The sequence below is a fragment of the Gavialis gangeticus genome, unplaced genomic scaffold (genome assembly GCF_001723915.1).
Source record: "Gavialis gangeticus isolate Ggan-Ray unplaced genomic scaffold, GavGan_comp1, whole genome shotgun sequence".
Classification (NCBI taxonomy): domain Eukaryota; kingdom Metazoa; phylum Chordata; order Crocodylia; family Gavialidae; genus Gavialis; species Gavialis gangeticus.
This window is the reverse complement of record NW_017729033.1, coordinates 30,568,573-30,593,754: the sequence shown is the minus strand read 5'-3', so window position 1 is coordinate 30,593,754 and position 25,182 is coordinate 30,568,573. Positions and strand designations below refer to the sequence as shown.

Genomic DNA, 25,182 nt, shown 5'->3' with positions numbered 1-25,182 from the left:
TCCCACTGTTGCACATACCCCAGTGGGGGAGTTGTGTGAGTGTGTGTGTGTGTGTGCGTGCAGGGGCAGAGTGTGTGTGTGTGTATGGAGTCAGAGGCAGTGTGTGTGGGTGTGTGTGTTCATAGGGTGAGTCCCACATGCACACTCCACCATAGACAAGCACCCACACCCCCCTGGCACTGCCATACATACAGACCCCCACACCCACACCCCCTCATACAGCCCAGCCACCCTCCCCCCACACACATCCCGCTACAAACCCCCCAAACCCACCCACAACCCACATATCCACACACACACCTACACACTTCCTCACCCCATATACCCACACACACATAGCCCCCCACAAACCTATACCCACCCTTCACATCATACAAGTATAAGACTTAATTTAAGCTGTTGCGAGATCACCTCTATGCGCACTATACAAACACATGTAAATCTCGACAAAATTATTTTTTGAATTTAAATTAATGAATACTGTAGATATTTCCTTTTTAGAATATAATTTGGTATTTTTCTGGTTCCAAGATGGCAAAACCCCTTGCTGAAAGGACTAATTCTGGGGGCAAGGGGAGGGATGTCTGGCAAAGGTCAGGTGTGGGGCTTCTGGTTACAAGATGGCGACCAGGGAGTGGGGCATCTGCCAGGGGGCAGGGCTACCTATGTGGCCCTCGATAGCTTGCCAAAACTCAGTAAGCAGCCCTCCATTCAAAATAATTGCCCGCCCCTGGTTTACATGGCTGGCCCTGAAGGACGAGTGGGGCTGGGGCATGTAAACGCTCCCTGAAACACTCCGTCATTCATGATGGGCAATTGGCTAGTGCTGTTATCAAATCCTGGCTGTGTGCACATGAATTTGAGATGTTTAGTTGTGTTTACTTTCCAGGCATTAAGCAGCAAATATATTCCTGATATACTTCCCCATATCAGCAAAGCCTTTCAAGTCATGTATCTCAAACCATGCTTTAGACACTGACTGTATTTTTATTGTAGATTTTTTTTTAATTCTCTGATTGTTTAGAATGTATAATTGGGTATTTTCACAGTTACAGATGATATTTTTGCCTGCCTTGTTGTAAGGATACATTTAAGCTTGGATATATCACACTTTAATAGCTCTACAACCTAACAGTAGCTTAACTAGAAGGGGCAAGCAGGCACCAGCTCCAGGCACTGACTTGGAAGGGATGCCATTACAGCCCCCTCCGCTAAGAGTCTTTGCCATGGTAAGCACAGCCCTGCACAACCCAGCCATAGGAGCTGGGCAGGCACATTCCCATCTTGGGGGGGCATGAGGTGCAAAGATGTGTCCCACCCTGCCCCCCCCCGGATTTGCCATGGAAGGCACAGGCAGGAAGAGAGGGCGGGGGGGGGGGGTGGCAAACAGAGCAGTAAAAGCAGCCCCCACCAGGGAGTCTACACCACTTCCTGGTCCTTGGTGACAGCAGCCCAAGCCTGCGCTCTTACAGCAGCTGCAGCAGGAGCAGCTGCAGTCTGAGTGAAAAGCACTGGGGAGGTAAGACCCTTCTTTCTCTCCCTCTGCCACCTCCCCCCCCTCCCACCCCCAGTCTCCAGTGGTCAGCATAATTCCTGCCCCACTCCACCCCTCTTCTAGGCACATACACCTTGCTACATTTCTGTAACCTACATCAGTTTTGTGCACCAATATAGGTTGAACTGGTGCTCAGGTCACAGAGAGGCTGACTCTTTTTATGGCAACTGTGGGAGCAGGTGCTGTTACAGAACCTTGCCACTGGGTGGCAGGGGCTGGTAATACCATGTTTCCATTGAGCAAACACTATCTCCGGATAGAAATGTACACACAGCATTTAGTAATCCATCCTTATGCTAGTATGCTGGCCCTGAGCTTGCATGCTGTTATAAAAAATTACTTTCACTAGGGTCTATATGATAGTAAGTTTATCTATTGGGCAATTTCTAGCAACATAAGGTATGTCTAGACTCCAGATGGCTGTGTAGAACAGAGATACCTCAGCTAGATTTCAGCAAGTTTATGTAGATACTAGCAGCCATTCAGCTGTAAGAATATGTGCTAATTTACCCCAGTTTTGTATAAACTCTTCTTCTAGGAAATACTTGATGAAACAGGGCTGTTCACTGTACAGGTAAAGAAAGAAGTACGGCCCAAATGTTATGTAGGGTTGGAGTGTTGTAATAACCGTGATGGTCCAAGAAATATGTATGGTGCCATGTAGCATGCAAAACATCTCATTTCTAGTTAAATTAATCAATTAAGTTGCACTCTGGAGAATTCTGCCTGGGCACAGTCACTGTGTGCTTAATTTCAATTAACTGCATACCTATTTATTTTTCCCCCCAAGTGAAATCTTTTACTAACAATCCACATAACATATAATTGTTTTGATTTGATTCGATTTATTTATTATAGCTCCAGAAGTGTTCCAGGCTTTCATGGATGGAGGCCCAGGATACTCATACCCTGTAGACTGGTGGTCACTGGGAATTACAGCATATGAATTACTCAGGGGTTGGGTAAGATTGTTGGTTTTGGCTTTATTTATCTATTTCATTTGCAGAACAATTATCTCATTTGTGTGGCTTTACTACTGAACTTCAGGTGAATGCAACCTGAGATCTGGGTTTGTAATACAATGTTGATATTGGGGAAGCTTTTCCAGTTTAAAATTCTGCTTTGAATGGGTTTCCTCTAGCTTCACACAATGTCATGACAGTTTGTAACAAATGATCTTGGATTGGATAGGAACCCTCACAGGCCTAATCCAATGGCCTTTGATCATGGGAGTGATAAATGAAGGTTATAAGACTGAATCCTTAATACTTAAATGTACTGACTTGGAAATAACTGTGTTTTTTCAATATAAAAGTGAAATACTATTTTTTATCATATTTTACACTCACTTGGTGAAACCTAGAAGAGGTAACAAAATAGCTCAGGCCACTGAAATGTTTATTTGCTAGAACACTCATGTCTTTTTTAATCAACTATGTGGATAAGCTTAATGAAAAATCTTCCTAGACATTTTGAAGAAAATAATGGAAAACTCCATTCCATTTTGATTCCAAGGGACTTGAACAGGATAGTGTTAAATACTTAGCCTTCCCCATGGAAAACAGTACTTTGAATACACTTTCACATAGCTCTTGTTTTATGGCCATATTGATATTACTGTATTTACTTGAATCCATTATGACTTCAAAATTACATAACTCCCCATAATTAGATCTTATACATGGAAAATTATAAAATTGTTATTATTTTCATGCTTAGAATCTAATTAGCAGAAAGTCATCTTAAATTCATGCCCCCCACCACTGCTATAGGGCAAAGGGCCAGACCCCTGCCCCATGTGCCTGTCCCACCAATTCCTGCCCCCACAACTGTCTACCCCTTGCCATGCCCCCCTCCCACCTGGTCCTCCATGTCTGTGTCTGCCCCTGCTGCCTGCCCTCATACCTTTCTCCATTGCCTGTACCTGCCCCCACACTCCCTGCCCCACCACCCCTGCTCCCCACTAAAGTCTGCCACCTAATTTCTGCCCACCCTTCCTTAACCTCTTGATATAGTTGTAGTCAGAAATAGTGAAGTCTCAACTCAGCCCAGCCAGGGGGAAGCAGCAACAGAGCAGATGCGACACCTGCAGGGAGGAAACAGAAAGTGGGGGTATAGGCTGCAGAGGAGAACAGGTGGCAGGAGAAACACAAGGTGGGGCAGCAAGCACAGGCATCAGGGCAAGGAGCAGAGGGGGGGAGGCTGGAGTTTCCTCCACCCACCTTGCAGTCTCCCCATGCCTCTACCCAACTGCAGGCCCCCTCCCCCACCTAATGGACCATTGCAGCCTAGGACAGGTGGTGGCTCATCCCCAGGTTCAGCCTCGAACTCAGGGCCAAAGCCAGAACTGAGCTGCCACCTGCCCTGGGCTGGTACTATTTAGATTTGAGTAAATACAGTATATAGCATAAGGAGGCTGAAATAGATGTCAAGTCTCCATAATGGTAAGCAGTCTATAAACATGTAATATAAGTCAGTCTCTGACTTGAAGAACTAGTCTATTTATAGAAGATGTTTGGCAGAATCAAGGCTTGTTATGCCCCTTCTATCAATGGGAAATTAAGGTTCACAGAGATGAAGTGTTTGATTCTGCAAGCACTTCAACAAAATGTTCAACAGAAAACACTTTGACCCCAATGCAGAAAACACTTTTACCCTCTTAAGCACATGCTTACCTTTAACCAGGGTGTCAAAGATGCAGTCTATGGGCTGGATTGGGCCCTGGAAGTTCTATCATCCAACCTGTGGTGCTGCCCATGGGTCTTGGAGTGGACCCACCTGCCACATGCTGTATGCAAGACCAGTCTGGGATGCAAGCAGCATGCTGTATGCAATATACAGAGCCGATCCAGGATGCATGCTGCATGTTGATGCCCATGCTAGAACGGCCCTGTGTGCTTGATCCACCATGCAGAGTTGGTCTGTGGGCCCATTCTGTCCCATGAACTGACCTTGAGCCATTCATCCATCCAGTGGGCCAGGTGAGTTTGACACCCCTACTTTAAGTGTGTGAGTAGCACTACACACCTAGTTGTTTCAGCACTTTGTATTCAAGGTCATAGAGGGGATCAGTGGCAGAACCAGGAGCTGAATTGAGATCTTTTTCAGTGCTTCAGTATAAGATCTTCCTTCCTACCTGAATGATTTGTTGTTCAAAAATTTACCCCCACCATGAATCTACTGTGAATGCTCTTACAGACCTAGAATTTAGAATTTAATATGAATGAATAATTAGGACCTGATTTTAAAAAATGGCTGACTTCTATAGTAATTAATAATTAGAGGTAATTAGTAAATATAAGGCCAGAAGGGACTATTAAGATTATCTGATATGATCCTGTGTTTAACAGAGGCAGTAATATTTCACTCAGTACTTATTGCATTGAGCCCAAGTTGTAGTGGGTATACCAGAGCATGTTTTTTAGAAAGACATCCAGTCTTAATTTAAGGATTTCAAGTGATGAAGAGCTGATATCAGGTGTCTAGTTAACTAATTTACGGAGATAATATGGCAGGAAGTAGGGAGGGCAGAAAAACCTTGACAGAATTATATCCTGTGAGACTATGTAGTTCCATCAAAGTTGAAATGCTTCATAAAATTGTTTTTATTTTGTCAGACTTTCATTTCAGAAGAAAACTGCATGGAAATTGTCAAAAAAAAAGGCTAACCTGTTCCATTTTGACATTTTCAGGACAGAATACTTTTGATTTTTTTTTAATCGATTTTTGCCTTTTTATTTCATTTTGTATATGTTATATTATGTTTCTATACCTTTTTTAAAGTCAAAACCAAAACAAAATCATTTTATTTTTAATTTACCCTCATGAATATCTCTTTTATTTCATTTTCCATTCTGTTTTAGAATGAAGCTAGATATTGAAATCCTGAAATTCTTGTAAATTGGAAATTTTGTTCTCTGCACAGCCCCAGTTGTGGGGCAGTAAACTAGGATAATTTCAGCCTAGAATTATTTGTATTTGCAAAAAGGATGGTGCAATCTAAGAATAATTGTAAATCCAGTAATGGATCAAGTAGCTTCTCCCTCAGCATCCACTGTGGAGACCACTACTTTGACATATCAGACCCTACCACTTTTGGGAAACCCTCTGTGTAGTTGCTCTGTCCTTGGCCCTAACCCCATGGCAGGTTAAGTTGTGTGGAAGACCTCTTGCTGTGTGATTAACCTCCTGTAAAATTACAAGAATAGACAGTCTTTAGTCTTACATGTTTATTTAAGTTAATATCAACATATTTAATTCTGTCAGATGAGCCAAGGGGTTGTTCTAAAGGCTTATTTTAGTGTTGTAGATTTATCTCAGAAATTTCTAAATAACGTTTGTATAAAAAATTAGTAGACAAGCCAGACAATACATCTGTGGTGCAAGAGACATATTAATAAGCTTTTTGGTTTTTTCATGGCATTGTTAAGGAGAGTCTCAACCTAGTTACAGTTTAAAGAACACTGGAAATATGGAAGGGAGAAGGGTCAGATGTCATGGGCATTATTAATTACAGATAAACTATATTATCCCTGTTTAATTCAAATAGCAAGAACTGCCCTTGTTCTGTGAAATCAATGGATGGATTTGGTAGCATTGAACAAACAAAAGAAGATGGTTCTGGACATAATGACAGAGCATGGTAGGTTGGAGTGATTATCCAACCACATTTGCAGCTTTCCATGAAAATTGCTCGTGAGATGCAGCATACAGGGCACCTGTACACGGATGCCAAGGCTGCTTCAATGCACTGGAACTCAGAGCAGATGCTCCAGCAGCCTCTTGTGTCTTGTGTACCAGCATCCCCATGCTTTAAAATGTTGGCAGGGGTGCTTGAATCAAAGCTCATCAAACGAGTTTTAGTTCAAGTGCCTCCACCACCATTTTTAAGCACTGGGAGGCAGATGCAGGAGATGCAGAGGCAGTTTAATTAGAGCAGCTCTTAGAGATGCTTTAATTAAAGTGCCGCCCCACTCCCCCTACCCCTGGAGCACATGTAAAAGTGCCCACAGTGTTTGAGCTGGGCTTCTCATGAAAACAAAGCCTTTTTACTTCGGCCTTTACAAACAGAGGCAACTGTCAGATGACAAGCACAGTTGGCAGCAAAGATATGGACAGAGTCAAACAGCCTAGAGTAATGGCAGAACAGGTTATGGCTTATTCAGAGAAGCTAGATACTGTCAAGTCAACAGGGCCAGATGAGATAGACTCTAGGGTACTAAAAGAATTAGCTGAGGTAATTTTTGAGCCATTAGGTATCTTCTTTCAGAAATCATGGAGGTTGGGAGAGGTCCCAAATGATTCAAAATGGCATTCATAGTGCCCATTTTTAAGAAAGGGAAGAAGTGGGGTATGGGGAATTGCCAGACCAGTCAGTCTAACCTCAATACCTGGAAAGATAATGAAGCAGGTCCTCAAGGAATCCATTGTAAACCACTTAGAGGAAAACAAGGTGATCAGGCACAGCCAGCATGGATTCACCAAGAGCAAGTCATGCCTAGCCAATCTGATTTCCTTCTATGATAAGGTAACAGTCTCTGTGGTTGAGGGGAGAGCAATGGTTGTAATGCACCTTTACCTGAGCAAGGCTTTTGATGTTGTCTCCCACAGCATTCTCATGAACCAACTAGGGAAACACAGACTAAATGAAAGTACCATAAGGTACAGACAAAGCTGATAGGGTCATCATGCTCAATGAGCAGTCATCAATGGTTCCATGTCTAGATGGGAGGAAGTATCGAGTGGTGCTCCCCAGGAGTCTGTCCTAGCTCCAGCATTGTTTAATATCCTCATTAATGATTTGGACAGTGGGATTGAATGCGTGCTTAGCAAATTTGTTTATGATACCAAGTTGAGAGGAGTTGCAGACAGTGTGGAGGGTAGGGCTAGGATCCAGAATGACCAGGACAAGATGGAGAAATTTAGGTTGGAGATTAGGAAGAACTCTATGATTATGACAGTGGTCAGGCATTGAAACAGACTACCTAGTTGTGGAATCTCCATCCTTGGAAATTTTCAATAGCTGGACAGACACTTGCTAAGGATGGTTTAATCAGGAATGCCTTGAGCAGGAGGCTGGACTACATGACCTCATGAGATCACTTATGCCACTATTTTGTTATCATCCTATGATGCTATAGAAGAGAGGACTTTACTCCTTGCTGCTTCTTCCCATATCCATAGGGGATTTCTTAGTTCTTGATGCATCCTGTCTCTGTTGTCTTGGTAAACACTAGTAGCTGTTGACCATGGCACTATGATCCAAGCAGAATGCAGGGTAGATTTGCACCTTATAGACTCAGAGATGTAGAATCAGAGAGGTATAGCATAAGTTTTTGCAAACCTGAGTTCACCTGTGAAAGGACATACACAGAACAGTTTATCTCTCTGCTATGACACAGAACACTGAACCGCTATTATCTCCCTCAAAACAGATACGTGTTCATCGGTAACAGATCTCAGGCATTCTTGCCCTCATTCAGCTGAACAGAAACCAGCACATGTCCTGTTCTCAGTTGATCACTGAGCAACTCATTCTTTTCCAAACATTTATTTTTATATAGCATGAGGGGGGGGTCTGTGAGCTTTTGTGCATGCTTCCAGCAAATCTGAAAATGCCTTCTGGTAGGCTTTTGAAATGTGTAGGGAACTGCCTACTGTAGTTTTTGGTTTGTCTGATGACATAATAGGATTTAAAAAATATTTTTCCTCTACCATGCCTCCTCTCCCTCTGTCTTGTGCTTTTCCCTGTACTTACTCTGTGTAGGTAGGTTTACACATTTTTTTTTGCAAATGTAGGAAGGCTTTCTTGCACAAACAACTACTTTGATACTTAAGTCCATTTTGTAGCCATCTGGCATTCAGCTAATACACCACACCATGGCATTTACCATAAATTTGCCTCTCATATTCCTTCTAACTAAAACTGAAAAAAGCATATTTAACAAAAGAAAGCCAAAGAAAGAGGTAGAACGTGGAACAGTACAGGAAGCTTTCAGAGCATTAGGACTGTGCTTTTGGAGGAGATTGTGGCTTTTCTTTCATTATCATTGTAAAATTACACACATTAATATACTTAAAGAACATTATTAAAGTTTCAAAATCCAGCTTTCAAAAGTTAAAAAATGCTTGAATAAATATTACCTTTTTAACTGTAAACCAGCCTCCTTGGATATGTAAATTATGTAATAGTCCTTAATTACAGGATAAATTGCTATTTGTATAAAAAATCCTAGGTTTCCCAAAAAAGTAAGCTGTGGAATCACAGAGCACCCATACAGGGTTCTATCACTAGGGTTCAAACTTTCAGATCTACCATATGGACCTCTGCTTTTACTAATGCGATAACTGATAGCAAGAGTCAATTGTTCGCCAATATACCATCACTAGTTCTCTCTTCACCCCTGTCCTTTGGACTCTTCTGCCTACCCATCTTCCTTGTCTCCAGAGCCTCCCAGTCCCAGCCTTCCTCCCTGTGCTGCTTGTCCTCTCTGATGTCATCATTTCCCTAGTCTGTCCTAGTCTATTTGTCCAGCCAGTGGTGAGTCCCCCTACCCTGGCTTGCCAGTTTTATCTACTTCCTGCTTCATCTTCTTCCCCTTCCCCATTTGTTCTTAATTACATTTTCTACAGACACAGACTTGGTGTCCCTCTAAGTCCTCATCCACTGTACTGACACACCTACTAACTCTGATTTCCCTTCTCATCTTTTTCTTCCCAGTCACCTAGTCCCTGTCCCTTTGCCTAGGAAGTCCCAGTCCCCTCTCAAACCAGTTATCTGTGCTGGAGTCCTCCATAAGTGCCCTTTCCCCCAATCTATTTATAAATAAATATTTACATTTGCATTAAATGTATATCTTTATAAATAAATAAAATATTACGCACACATAGGTATGACTTTTGTCCCCTTTGCATTAAAATGAAATAGCATATTCTTTCATGTTGCATGAGCCCATTGGTGAAATCCCAGAAAAACACTCATTCAGTCCAGATGTCCAGAAGCACCCGAAAGCTGCAAGTGTAGGGAAGGTCCTACATAGTCCAGGACTGGACTCTGCCCAGTACAGATAGATTACTTGGGGAAAGTAGTTACTAAAATCAAAGAAGTCTTTCAGGAGCATGTACTAAATGCTGTTTTTGGAGGCTTATGACTTGTCTAAATTTGAGCAGATTTTCACAGAAACAGCTAAAAGCCACATCCTTAACATAAGGATCACCTCTCTGCCATATATTCCTATAAAAATAAGCCCTACCTGTTCTTGAACTTAAAAAAAGTCCCTGCTTCAGAGCATGGAGACATTGAAGCTGTTTGAAGGAAAAAAACACCAAACGTTCTTAACATGATCCAAACAATATATCTTTCCCTAGCCTATTCCTCAGAAATTACTGAGTATTTCTGACCAAAATTTTACCTGGCATGGAAACTTTCAACCTAAAATGTTAAAGTCTAGGAGTTATAAGCAACTGAATAAGGAGCCTCATAATGGAAAATGTCAGAAAATTCTCATTACAGATAGTTCCTCTATTATTATTAGTAGTAGTAGTAGTATTGTTATATACTACTACTAATTATTATAATAATGGATGCAGTAACACTTTATAACATTCCCCTGTTCATTAGAAGTTCCCAGAAAAAGAACACTACACAATGGTGGAGGTAGATCTGGAACCCCAGCCCTAAGCACAAGGAGCTGTTGTCACTTACAGCTGAACAACTGAATTGCTTATCATTGAATAATTCCATAGAGTACATTGGTATCTTTTTGCCAAGCCCTGGATGCTTTTCCAAGAATGATTTTCTCTGAAACAAGGCTGGAACTCAGGTTGAATTTCAAAACCATGTTAAAGTAAAAGCATTGCCATCTGTCTGCCAAAAAATCTACCAGGTACAGTGTCCTGTTGAGTAGAGGTTTTTGCCTGTTCAGTGAGTGGTCTGGCAGACTGGACCATGAGGCCATCTCTAGACCAGGAAAAAGGTGTATATTTCCTAAATTATAAACACCTTTTGAACACTTCTGAACAAGGCCCATGCCAAATGGTATAAGGCAGAGGAGAAGAAATATTAGAGGTGAGGAATGTGGTTAACAGGTGGTTATTGTAGATTAAAACATCAGCATCAATGCCCCACCCGTCCTGTCTGTGGCCTCTAAAGCAGTTTTCGTTGTGGAAATACCTTGTTTGAATAGGGCTGCAAGCTCAAGCAGCAGCCAGCAAGTGCATTTCTCTTCTCTGGTCCCATAATATTCAGCTTAGCTGCAAGAATGTATATGAGCTAATTCCACTGGGGTCTAGGAATTGCCACGGGACCCTTCTTCCATTTAACCCTGTGTCCTCTCTCTGGCAGTAGCTAGCACCAAATCTTTCAAAGGAAGCTGTGAAGACTCCTACCACAGGCAGAACCACTGCTTTTCTTAGGTTGGGCAGCACAAAGTGTATGGGGAAATGGGGAAGCAAAGGAGATCAGAAAGCAAAGGAAAGAGGAATAACCTAGGAGTGGAAATAAAAAAAAAAAGAGTAAAACAATGGAAAGTGCTTTCATGAGACCAAATAGTTTGTCAATTAGACCATTTTCTAGCCTTGCCTTTTTTTTTCTAGTAGCTAATGTATGAAACTTTCTGCCAGAATTCAGGGGTAGTTAAGTAAAAATAAATTGCTTTTTGTTTGTGCTGACTTTTTGTTCTTGTTTGCCTCTAACTTCATCAAAAGGAGCTAACCTTACAGACAGAGATGGTGCAAAAGTATCATAGCTGGTTTTTTGTGCTGTAAATGTAGAAGACCAGCCAGCCAAAACGCTATGTTATTAGAAGCACGGTTTCCAAAGAAGTTTGGAATTTGTATTAGACCGAGCATAGCTCCCTCTTAAAGCATCCATAACCTACAAAGATAGTCTATCCATTTCATGCACCACAGTGGGGACATTTAGATACCTAGCCAGTTGCTGATAAAAGGACTGCCAAAAAAGAAAATAAATTGGATACCTTTGTAAAAGTTTCATACCTCCCTACACAAACACCACTCAGGAAATTAAATCTGCACCATAATAAGCATGGTACACATCTGTCTAATGCTACACTCCAATGATTTCCAGGTAGACTAAATTTTAAATGTTATACTATACCTACAGCTTATAAAGCAAGATAACAGTTACCTGGCCCTATCAACAAGATTGGATGGAATGATAGTTGGAGCAAAAATGTAATATACTTTCTGAAACTGGCAAAAAGCAGTTTTCACAGCTGTAAAAGTTGTGTCCACAATGAGGTAGTGTGCAAGTGGGCATGACTAATGCTGAACCAAACATGTTGTTTTCTTGGTCTTTTTTCTTGTTTTGGCCACTGGTTTTCAGTGTGAGCCTTATGGTATAAATAAGATGTCCAAAGTGTATTGAGATCCTTGGCAAAACATGATATAAATATTCAGAAATATATTTATCACATTTCCCCCTCATCCCAAAAGGTACTTTCCACTCCCATCCTGCAGTGCTGGTGAAAGTTAGGCTTATCTCCATCTTGGAGAACATCTTTTTGCCCAGCAGACCTGAGAAAACACTTTAAGGTACTCCACTGTCATTCTGAATTCACAGAATATCCGTGAGGATATCAGTGAGGATCCAAAAATAAACAAACAAATAAATAAAAAGTATCCTGGAACTATAAAAAATATATATTTAATTTAAACTAAAATTTTATTCTTTTACTGGCCCTTTTTCTAAATCAGTTCAGCATCTAAGTGGCCTTTATGAAGACTTACTATAATACAATATCATTCATTTCCTTTATAGTTGGTTAATAAATAGAAATATTTCAAAAACACAACTTCATAACAAAATGCAGTAACTGAAATCAAACACTGATTCAATTCCCATGCAACTCAATGGAAGTCTGTCTGTTGTTTTCAATGAGCATTGGAATGTGCTCTAAGTAATGCTGTCCACTGAGTAATGAATTAGGATGCATGAGTTCACATCTAGCTGTTCTGGTGGCATCTGATTATAGATTGCACAGCCATCATACCAGACATGAGTGAGTTCACCTGTAATTCAGACTCTGAACTATCTTGTTCTTCCAGAACAATGGATTTATCACTCTGTCAGTCTTGATTAATAAATATACAGTAGTAAGGTTTTTTTTAAAGATCAGTTCAGTTACAGATCTGAATAAAAATTAATTTAAAAGAGAGCAGATATTCCAACAGTTACAGTATGTGCACCTGCATATGTCAAAATACTGCTGAAACACATAGGTGAATGCAGTGTGCTATAAAGAACATTTTAATTCACAACCATTACACACACACTTCATGAATAAAGCACCATAGAGCTTGAGTTTTCTCCTATCCTGTTAAGGCAACACCTGTGACTATAGGAATTAAAGTGAAGGATTGCAATCCTTACAGAAGTATGTAGAGCTCTTTAATGATCTATGCAGTTTGGTTAAAGGCTTGGCAGGAAGGTAGAGGATCTAGGTTTTGGGGGTTTTTGACACCATTGCATATTTCTTAAATGACCTTTGAAAAATCATGTTCAGATTAGTGTATTGGACACCTAATGAGACCTGATGCCTAACAAAGTCAAATTGAATTGCCCTCCTAAGCTAAGTATAGGCAGTCAAGAAGCCTGAGGTTGAATCAATTCAATCTTTGCAGGTTAGGCTAAGCTGCATAGATTGAACCACTAAGCAAGTGAACAGATATTTACTTATCATTCCAGAAATGCATCCACATGCATGAAGTGGCCCCCGCCAGAAGCTGCAGGGCACTAGAACGGGTTTGCCGGGGAAGTGCAAAGCATCCTGGGTTGCTGGGAGCTGTGAGTTAACTTGAATCTGGAGGGGATCTGGGACAGAAATTCAATACACTGATTTAACCTAAATCTGTTAAGTCTGTTACTACATCCATCCAGGTTTACCTTAAACCAGTTTTAGACACTTTGAAAGTGGTTTATGTGCACTGAACTTCTGTTGTGTTACAGTTTTGAACCAGTTTCTGATCACGTATACCAGTTTATGTGTAATTTCTGTCCAACCCCTTGGGCATACAGCCTAACACTTAAGAATTTAGTTGTCTAAATTTAGGCCCTTACAAAACTAATTTGAATTCAGGCCTCAGTTTCTCCTGGCATGTCCACATGAGACACTACAATGCTGTAGCAATGTGCTACACTAACATAGCATTGGCAGGTACAAACTGTGACACCACAGCTACATCACTGTAGCAAAACACTCCCTCACTATAGTCCATTGCTACAGTGACATAGTGCCTAAAAATAACCATACACCACTAGCATGGCACAGTACTAATGGTGCCGTAGGGGCACGTGTAGACACACCGTCTGTCTCTCGGTTCCTTACCTGTTAAATGAGGATGATGAAGCTTACTCCTCTCACTCTTTGTCTGTTGAATTGTAAGTGCCTGGGACAAGAACTTTCTATTATTATTTGTTGGCACAGTTTCTAGCACAACAGTGCCCTTACAGTTGCAATACAAATATACTTTTGCAATGGAAATAAATAAACCATAGCCTACTTATCACATACATGGCTCCAGGAGCAAAAATATTCATAAATCTAATTAGAATTTACCTTGAAAGCTTTCATGCTGCTATGAGTATTCTATCCAAAAAAAAAACTTTAGAAAAGTAAAAACTATTTCAAGTAAAATAAAGTAAACTAGTTAAATTATTTACTGTGAAGCTGTTATAGTCTAGCATGTTTAGAGATATACTGATGTTTCCCAAATAAGTCACACCAAGTACAGAAAGGATGTGATATGCTTCACCTTAACTTTTCTGTCTGATTTTAGATTGATGTTATTTTAACTTTATCACAGAGGCCATATGAAATTCATTCCACCACCCCAATTGATGAGATCCTCAACATGTTCAAGATAGAAAGAGTTCATTACTCATCTACATGGTGTAAGGGCATGATAGCACTACTTAAAAAGGTAAGAAAGTACAAGCAACTCTGATCTCCATGCAATCAAGAAAACATAAACCAGGCAAGACAGAGCTCTGATAAATAGCACATTTTTTAAATGTCATGCCTGTAGAAGAAGGTCCCTTTTCATGGCTTTTTCTCTCTGCTGAATTTGCCAGTAGAATTGTCTGTAAACCTTAGAGACTTTTTCCATCAACTATGATGCTATCGTGACAATGGCAAAGGTTCTTGAGCTGCTTCGTTGTAAATGATGGGAAGCTGCAGCCTTACTCAAAGCCCCATGTACTGTAATCAACTTTCACCCTAGCAGCTTGGAAATCATCATTTTCTATGTGCTGCTAAATTCAGGATTTGGGTGGGAAGTGGTTTGAGTAGGAGATTTTAAATGTATTTTTTCTAAATGTAAATAAATGTGTTCTGGGAACATGGAGTTACTGATTTGGTTTTCATGGCATAACAGTCTTTAATTTATGGAATAATTCATAACAATTCATTTTCATTGGTATCAGAGTGCTGACTGTACTAATATACAGGAAGTAGCTAAACAGATAAATGAAAGGTGCCTGGTGGTTCCAGACTGTAATGACGCTTTGTCTTTTTTTCATCATTTGGACTTTTGTGCACAAGTAAATGGACTATCACTATGAACTCATTTTCTTTTATAAATGTAACAGCCCTCAAATGATAGTTATATTACTTTAACATCTTGTAAGCTGTTTTATTTAAAAGACTTGGTCTACTAAGAGGTGTTACAAGATTCTGTAAGATCTTTCTAATTTGGAAAGTCATTATCCTTGTTAGCAAGATATATTTCTCTTCTTCATGACAAACAGTATCCGAGAAACTGCATGGTTTTGATTGCAGCTCCTCACTAAGGATCCAGAATGTCGTCTCTCAAGCCTTGCAGATGTCCAGAGCTCTCCATACCTAGCTGATGTGAACTGGGATGCTGTTCTAGAGAAAGCCGTGACCCCAGGCTTTGTTCCTAATGTGAGTCCATATTCTAACTGAACAACATTTTCAACTTCCTATCCAATTATCACTGCCATATTAAACACTTAGATCACGGGTTCCCATATGTATATCCCAGAAGTCACTTGCAAGCCATGAAGCATTTGTGTGTGGCCCACAAAGAGGGGTTTTAATGGTGGCTTTCCACAAGAGAACCAGCTGATCAGGGAGGCTGTAGCCACTGACTGTTCAGTAGTAACTGGTCGACAGATTTTACTCTTTTTTTTAGCAGCAGCCCTGTTATCTAACAATACCCTGTTATTGTTAAGGGTAACAGATGTCCTTAGCAATGGGTTTAACATGCCAGAAGGGAATGTCAATGCTCCATCCTGGCTCGTCCTAGTGGATACCAAAGTGCTGAATGTTGTGGTGGTCACTCAGTTCCATGAGCTGCCCTGACATGTTTTACTGGCAAGAAAAGGCAGCTGCCTAAGTCTTAATTCAAACCTAAATTAAACAATGATGCCAGATTCTCCATATATAAGGAATATTATGTTTGACCTCTTGCACATAGAAGTATTGCATTACGTATTCAATTTGTCATGCAGCTCCCAGAGTGATATCCAGTCATCAGGTGGCCCTCCATGGACAAAACTTTGGGAACTCCTGGTTTAGATATTTGCATTTATTTCTCTAAGAATGTCTCAGTGCTTTGCTCCTGATACGCTATCTTTATTCGGTCACAATAAAGTAAAATTTGGCCAACTGCATTAGAATAAAACAAAATCTGATTTTACTTCAGTGCAGTAAGCAGAGCAGTAAACAGAGCAGTTGCTCTGGGATAAGCATCTCATAAGTGGGACTGCCTTGAAGAGGCTTGTCTCCATGCTGGTGACTTTGGGTGTGTAACTGGTGCTAGAGAGTTTGCCTAGTACCTTGTGTGCTTGTGTGTAACTCTCTATTATTCTTTTTCGTTTTCCCCTGTGGTGGGTTTTTTGTTTCCTTGTTTTCTTGTTTGCTTTTTTTTGTTTTGTTTTTCGTCCTTCTCTTTCTCTCTTTCTTTTCTTCCACACCCCTCCCCCAGGTAGGGCTGGTTTAGGTAATTGAGGGGTGGAGCTAGGCTAGGCAGCCTTATAAAAATACAGCCCCCAGCAAACCATGTGAGTACTGAACAGAAGCCAACAAATAGAGAGGGAGTTTGCCCAGGGAATTTGCCATAGGAGGGAGGGTGGATATGTTGCACATGCATATGCATGTGCAAGGACCTAGATACAGGTGTTTGGTCTGCAGGTTCTTGTGGTACTTTCTTTCTCTCCTGCTACGCCTTCCCCCTGCCCGTCTTTATTTCTCCTCTTTACAGCAAAGGTGTTCTCCAGGGAGCAAAGGAGGCACAAACAAAGGCCAGGTCAGCAGTTGTGACCTGTGGGGGATGTGCATTTGATTGTGTTCCTTCCAGAAGGTCAAAAGCACTTCACCTGCACCAAGGATAAGCTGGTGCCTTCCCTGGAGGAGAAAATTCAAAGATGGCATTCATGCTACATCGCATCAGGGAACAGGAAGTTTGCTTGGACAAGAGTTATGAGAGGTTGGTACTACCGGAGAGGCCAAAGGGAAATGAGAAGTGACAGCATGTGACTACTTAAAGAAGAAGGGCCCCCAAAAATTAAATAGGAGTGAATTGAAGTCTGCAACCACTTTCAAGCATTGTGTGGTGGAAATGCTGAGGAAAAGGCAAAGGAGAGGACATCTACAAGCATGATACAGAGGACTCAGCAGTCTAGAGAACAGGGAGTGCAAGACCCGAGGGACAAGGGCTCTAGGATCACTGGACCAAGAAGGAAGAGAAGAGTGGTGATAGTTGGTGACTCCCTTCTGCAAGGACAGAGGCACCAGTTTAACATCCAGATTTGGGGGCCCAAGAGATGTGCTGCCTACCTGGAGCCTGAATTCAGGACACCATAGAGAGACTGCCACAGAGAGTTCATCCGTCCTCTGGACCACTACCCCTTCCAGCTTGTCCATGTAGGCACCAGCAGTACTGCTAGGAATGACACTGGAGAAACCAAAGGTGAATATGAGGCTCTTGCCAGGAGGATTAAGGAGCTTGAAGCATAAGTGGTGTTCTTGCTGTAGAAGGCAAGGGTCCAGGCAGGGACCATCATATCCTGGGTGTGAATGCTTGGCTGAGACAGTGGTATCAATAGAAAGACTTTGGAGTCTTTGACAATGGGCAGATATTCTTGGGAGGAGGACTGCTATCAAGAGATGGGATCCATCTGACAAGAATATAGAAGAACATTTTTGGGTGTCATCTGGCCAAATTATAAAGGAGGGCTGTAAACTAGGTTCCACGGGGGATACGGATCAAAATCCTCCGGCAGCAGAGTACACAGTCCAGATGAGAAAGGACTCAAACAGACAACCTAACTCCAGGTAAGGGCCAGAAAGCTACAAGACAGCAACAAGTGGTGCAAAAGGGAAGCAAGTAGGTTAACATGCAAAATACATCTGATGCATGTATACAAATGTGAAAAGTACTTGTTCCCTGGTTACGGAGGAAGACAGCAAAGCAGAATGCATTTGGGTGAAGATGAAGGGTGAAAGATGCAGTAGTGATATAAAGGTGGGAATTTATTATAGGACATCAAATCAGGAAAAAGAGATGGCTTTTGGCTAGGTTTCTCACCTGCTCTTTAAGCAGGTGAGAAACCTAGCCAAAAGCTATGGGATGGTACTGATGGGAGACTTCAATTTTCTGGGCATCTGCTGGAAGAACAATGCAACCAAACATAAAATGTCAAGCTGGTTTCTAACATGTGATGGTTAACTTTCTGTTCCAGAAGGTAGAGGATACAACTAAGGGATCATCAATCTTGGATCTTATCCTGACCAACAGGGAAGAACTAGTGGACGATGTGAAGGGAGGCAACTTGGGAGGTAGCAATCATTTTATCATAGGATTCCAGATCCTGAGACAGGGAAGGCATGAGGTCTGCCAAATTATGATGCTTGATTTGAAAACACATATTTAATCTGACTCAAGGAGTTAGTAAATATGGTACCATGGGAAGATAGACTGAGGGATAAAGGCACCCAAGAGAGCTAGGAGTTTCTAAAGGTCCATAGAGTAGGAAGCCCCACAAGAAACTGTCTCAGCACGATGGAGGCACAAGAAGAAAGTCCAGAGACCAGTGTGACTGTGCAAATAGCTTCTTGGATGCCTCAAATACAAAAGGAAAGCATGCAGACAATGAAAGAATAGTCACTAATGAAGTGTACCAGGAAATAGCAAGAACCTATCGGGACAAACCCAGGAAGGCAAAGGTCAAGAATGAGCTGTGCATGACAAAAAAGTTAAGGAGAACAAGAAGAGGTTCTATAAATATGTTGGCCAGAAAAGAAGGACCAAGGAAACTGTGGGTCCACTGTTAACCAGAATAGCAGGAGGTTTCAAGTAGAGTCCCACAGGGGTCTGTCTTTGGCATGGTGCTGTTCAACAGATTTATTAATTATTTGGATGCTGGCATAGAAAACTTCTTGAGCAAGTTTGCAGATGATATGAAACTGAGAAGGATTATGAACATGTTGGAGGATGGGACTGCAATATAGAAAGATCTAGAGAGATTGGAAAGCTAGGCTAGAGCTAGCAGTGTGAAGTTCAGTGCGGACAAATGCAAGGTGCTACAACTTGGGAAGAATACTAAAAAACACAAACACAAAATGGGTGGTACCTGGCTGGATGGCAGAACTGTGGAGAAGGATCTGGGACTCCTGCATCTGAATAGGTGTGCAACATCTTATAGTCTATCCTCCTTTGCTGATCGATAATCCATTTTGTTACAAAATAATTTTAATTCAAATGACAGTTTTCTACATCAGAGGAGTTAGAGTCTGATTAGTTTTAAATGAATTCATTTGCTTAAATGTATTTTAAAAACAGTGAATGATTTGATAAAACATTTCTTCAGCTTTATTCTATCATGAAAACTACAATGTAGTTTTTATGAAATGACGAATTTACACAAATTAATGTGAGGGGATTTTGTGTTTGTTTTATTTGTTTTTGGGGTGGGGGTTTCAAGGAAAGTGGTCTTCTTTTTACCCAGTTTAAATAAATTCAACCTGGAACCTCTTCCCATTCAGGTCCATATTAATATTCCCATTTCAGCGACCTAACGATCGAAGGGAAGCTGGGTGATAGTGACCACAAGCTGATCACCTTCGCCATCTGTAAATCTGGCATGTCAGTCAGCAATGCAGAAGTCCTCGACTTCAGGAAAGCTGACTTTGACAAGCTCAAGAGGCTTGTCAGTGAGGCCCTAGGGGCCACAACCCGAAGGGGAGGGGAGTTCAGGACAAGTGGTTGGTCCTCAAAGGAGCGATCCTGGATGTGCAAGAAAAGTCTATTCTGTCTCAAAGGAAAGGCAGCAACAGGGCACAGCAGCCCCCTTGGCTCTCCAGGGAACTAGCGGACCTCCTGCATCTAAAAAGACATACCTACAAAGGATGGAGGACTGGATCCACCTCCAAGGGAGAATACACTGCACTGGTCCAGACCTGCAGGGAGAAAACCAGGAAAGCCAAGGCTGTGATGGAACTCCTACTAGCTACAAGTATCAAGGACAATAAAAAGTCCTTTTTTAGGTATATGGGGAGCCAAAGGAAAAGCAAGGGCAACATTGGACCCCTGCTAAACCAGATGGGACAACTGACAACCAACACCCAGGAACAAACCAAGTTGCTAAATGGGTACTTTGCGTTAGTCTTTCACCAGCCCCATGGGGTGCCCCTGCCTGTTACGGGACAGGGAGGCCCAGGTGAGGGAGATTCCTTACCCTGCATCAATGCTGACCTCATGAAGGAACACCTTGAGAGTCTGGACACCTTCAAGTCAGCTGGCCCTGACTGTTTACACCCCAGGGTACTCAAGGAGCTGGCTAGCATCATAGCTCAGCCCCTGGCATGAATCTTCGAGAACTCCTGGTGCTCTGGTGGAGTGCTTGAAGACTGGAAGAAGGCCAATGTGGTGCCTATCTTCAAGAAAGGGAGGAAAGTGGATCCGGCAAACTATAGGCCCATCAGCCTGACCTCTATCCCGGGGAAGGTCTTAGAAAAGATTATCAAAGAGGTCATTCGTAACAGACTTGCTGATGGCAACATCCTGAGGGATAGCCAGCACAGATTTGTTGCGGGTAGGTCTTGCTTGACCAATCTTATTTCCTTTTATGACCAGGTGACCTATCACCTGGACAAGAGAAAAGTGATTGATGTCATAGATTTCATAGATTTCATAGACATTTGGGCTGGAAGGGACCCCAGAGGACCATCGAGTCCAGCCCCCTGCCCCAGGGACAGGAAGTCAGCAGGGATCATAGGATCCCAGCAAGATAAGCATCCAAATGTCTCTTGAAAGTGTTCAAAGTGGGCGCTTGAACTGCTTCTGGTGGCAGTGTATTCCAAACCTTGGGGGCTCGGACAGTGAAGAAGTTCTTTCTTATGTCTAGCCTGAATCGGTAGCGGCAGAGTTTGTGACCGTTCGACCTTGTCATCCCCTGGGGCGCTCTGGTGAACAGGTGTTTCCCCAGATCCTGATGAGCACCCTTGATAAACTTATAGGTGGCAACCAGATCACCCTTAACCCTGTGCTTTTCCAGGCTGAGGAGTCGCATGGCTCTCAGCCTCTCATCATAAGGTCTCTTTTCCTGACCTCTGATCATGCATGTGGCTCTCCTCTGCACCCTCTCAAGCTTCTCCACATTTTTTTTGAATTATGGAGCCCAAAACTGGATGCAGTACTCCAGCTGTGACCTCACCAAGGCCAAGAACAATGGGAGAATGACGTCCTGGGATTTGCTTTTCAAAAAGAATGTGGAGAAGCTTGTGGCCACCTATAAGTTTATTGGGGGTGCTCACCAGGATCTGGGGGAACATCTGTTCATCAGAGCGCCCCAAGGGATGACAAGGTCGAATGGTCACAAACTCTTCCATGACCGTTTCGGGCTGGACATAAGGAAGAACTTCACTGTCCGAGCCCCCAAGGTTTGGAATAGACTGTTGCCGGAGGTGGTTCAAGCACCTACTTTGAATGCCTTCAAGAGACATTTGGATGTCTATCTTGCTGGGATCCTATGAGCCCTGCTGACTTCCTGCCCCTGGGGCAGGGGCTGGACTCAATGATCTTCCGAGGTCCCTTCCAGCCCTACTGTCTATGAAATCTATAACTTCGGAGAAAGTAGCTCTTTTGCAAGTTGAGCAGACATGATATTGTGTAATCAGACACGTGACTCTGGGTGATACAGTGATTATTCTTTTGGGAGGAGAGTGCGTCTTTCACTTTCTGACATCTGATCCAAACACTTTCTGGTGAGCCACTTATCAGTTCACTGAAGGTGTATGCGAGTGGGCAGAAAAAGTTTGCAACAGTGATCTTAGATCCAGAATGAAGAGCACAACGGTACACACTGAGAAGAAGACTGGAAAAAAATGAGCCCCCTGATCTATTTTAGGAAATTCATAGAGACTTCCATTATGGATGAAATTCACTTAATCCACATGGAGCCAAAACATTTTAATTCTGTGTAGATACAGCTGAAGGATGTTGGCAGGTGAATACCATCCCCACCCAGCTAGGGTTGGGACTATGGGTATCTATTACATCCTATGTGTTGGAATAATGGCTTACTAAGGCATGCAAAAACTACCACGCTATAATTCTCAGGATACTGAGCCTAACATAGATCACTTACACACTAACCCACAAACTATGCAATCTTTATGCAGAGTGTGCCTTCTGCAGAGAAACTCATACCAGCTCTTCATATCCAGAATGAATTCTCTAAAGGGAAATTAGTTTAGGTATTCACAATCTAAAGATTGCCTCCAGCACTTAAGTGTTCGATGTTGGAAATAATTTTCTAATACATCAGCAATTACTTTTAAGTCGCTGAACAAACTTCAACCCATGTGGTCAACAATATGGTCTTAACCTGGGGCATTGATAGAGCTTGGAGTAAATTGTAAGGAAGGCAACTGAATGCTAGTTGCTCTTAAGTTACCCCATATGCGAATTTCTTCATAGCTACACTCAACTATAAAACAAAGCAAATGGATATATATGGACTAATTAAGTATTAATTGGACCAGAGAATAAAGAAAGAGACCTCATAGCTGGATAGTTAGGATGTTCATCTAGGGTGAAGATGGCAGAGATTTGCATTCAGATCCCTGTTTTAAATAACTTTGAATATAAAGTGCTTCAATGTTTCTGACTTAACTGTATCCCTCCCTTAACTACTATGCTACAGAATCCTTCTCTCTTTCTGTCCCTGTGTCTCTGTTTCTGGCCATGTAGTTCTAGGTGTGAGGGCCAGGATTCAGGATTCCTCTCTCTCAGATTGAGTGACCTTACCACAAAATAGCAGTGTCAGAAACATTTTTGCTTTCTTTTTCTGAACCCATCAACCTGGAATTCCTATCCAAGCAGGAGTGGACAAAGCCTCTACAGTTGCCTAGTAGTTGGAACAGTCTCCCGGGAGGCAGGAAGGTTTGCACACAGAGGAGGGCATTACATGCATTTTCTGAGTGAGTGCTCTCATTGCTTGGTTCTTGGGCAAAAATCAGGTGCCAGCCATAGAAAATGAGGCCCCCAAATTCAGGAGAGGCTTTCAGACTCTAAATCCTAATCTCACATAGGAGTATAAATGTGAGAGAGCTGGAAATCAAACATACCCCTCTCCTCAGATTGTCCTTTTGTTTTGCTCAGATATCCCCCTGCCTCAGTCACTGGTGCTGTTGTGAATCCCATTCATAGGACCCTGATACTCTGCACATTATATAGAATTTAGACAGGGCTGGTTTCCATCCTGTGGGCCAGGTACCTGTAAGTTAGACATAGTTATATTTATCATCACTATGACACTTAGTGCCATGTAAGAGAGAAACTAGAATTTGGCCCTTAGATGTGTAAGTGGTGCATAAATAGGTATTAGGCAGATTAAGATCGGATTAGGATAATACTCTGCTTCCTGTTTTGTCAACCAATGAATCATCTCTGAAACTGATAAGAGAGAATGTCATGGGGACTGAAACCAACAAGACATCCTTGAAAAGACTGAATTGTGCGCCATTAAAAATGTATCTAAAGAAGCCCCCCCCTGTTGTGTATGGATTTATTTTAGGGGCTTATTTAATTGTAGTGGGGAGAGATTCATGTTTAGGAGACATAGCAGAACTAAAAAAGTGGAGAGAGTAAATCTGTTCTCATTAAAAATTTTAATTATAGCCATCTAGAAAAATTATTCAAACCCTAAGATTGTCTACATCTCAATTTCCCCTACTGGGATAAAAAGAAATCTCTACTAAAGGTCAAAACAGTCTAGAGAGGGGAAAGACTCTTCCTTATAACAAATAAAACAATTTCCCTAGCTGAAACAATAACTCTTTTTGGCACCAGCTACCTGTAGAACACTTTGCTTTAAAGGAGGAAAATGCCAGTTACAGCTAACAGCCAAAACCGCTTCATAACAAAAACAAGAAGGTTATCCTCAAGATTAAAAGAATATTCTCCCCTACTAGTTACAAGGAAAGGAAGAATATTTAATAATATTCTTCAATTACAAGAAGATACCAGTAAAACACTACTTATGTACCATCAGACATTGTTGAAAAATTCAGTTAAAAACTCAAGCTAGGAACTTGTATTACCTCCTTTCACTCCACTTTGTTGACCCTGTTGTGGAATATGCATTTTAAGAATTTTAGTGAAGAGGTAGATGCCACAATGTCTTTATTATGGTAACATCGCTTTGCTGTGTAGTCCCTGTCTGTCCAACTTGAGGTCACATTGAAATTGTATGGAATTTACTTTGCTATTTATCTGCCAGAGTCCAGATTAATTAACTTTTGAGGCACATGGCAAAACTTGCCCAGCTTTTCAGGCTTTTAGCGCTGAAGTCAACTGAGGGATGTGATGGTTATGTGTGTGTGTGCATGCGCACATACATGTGCATTGAAGACTACTACTTGTTAAAAGCAAGTGTAATTTTTCTTGGGATCATATTACCCACCACCCCAATTAGTTTGCAAGTAACTTTTGACCCCAAAACATTTGCCACTGAGAAGGATTTTGGCTAGTGGTGGGACACCAAAAGATTTCTCCCCATATACTAGTGCTAGTAGTCTTCCTAGACTGAAAACAACATTCATAGGATGCTGTATTTCTATTAGTTCAGGACCCCTCTACATGTATCACACAATGACTGGGTTAATTGCACAATTAATTTAGATCAGCTACACATGTAAATGAATTATTGTGCCATAAAAAGGTCCAACCAGCTATTAAGTTATTTTTGGAAAATGTGTAATAACTTTATAGCTGGTTGTTATCCAGCTTTAATTTGCATGTGTAGCAGAGTCTGTTCCTGCAGCTGGGAGCCGTTTCAGCAAACTGAGCTCCCAGCTGCAGGGGTTCAGCATGCACAACTGGGGCTGGGAGTCTTGCAGGTGAGGAGTCCCAGTAGCAATGGGGTGCTGCTGCAATCCTCCAGCTGCAGGGGTGTGTGGGGCAGTCTTCCAGCTGTGGGGGAGACTGCAGCTGGGAGCCCCATCAGCTGAGGAGGCTCCTAGGCACGGGCAGCACCAGCACCCCCAGTGGAAGGGGGCTAAGGCGGGCTGCAGGTGACAATGGGCCAGACTCAGCTGCCTGGGGTGGGCAGCAGTGGCCCAGGGAGGTAGAAAGGGTGG

The 25,182-nt window shown here is 42.0% G+C and overlaps 1 protein-coding gene across 3 annotated transcripts in view; it reads left to right on the top strand.

The window, feature by feature from the left end:
* The window catches only part of STK32B (serine/threonine kinase 32B), a 411,458-nt gene that overhangs the window by 329,317 nt on the left and 56,959 nt on the right, over positions 1-25,182 (top strand). For all 3 annotated transcript variants that reach the window (XM_019526562.1, XM_019526564.1, XM_019526563.1), the window contains exons 7-9: positions 2,414-2,517; positions 14,381-14,497; positions 15,355-15,480. In XM_019526562.1, the coding sequence (XP_019382107.1) occupies positions 2,414-2,517; positions 14,381-14,497; positions 15,355-15,480 (347 nt within the window). The remainder of the gene's footprint in view (positions 1-2,413; positions 2,518-14,380; positions 14,498-15,354; positions 15,481-25,182) is intronic.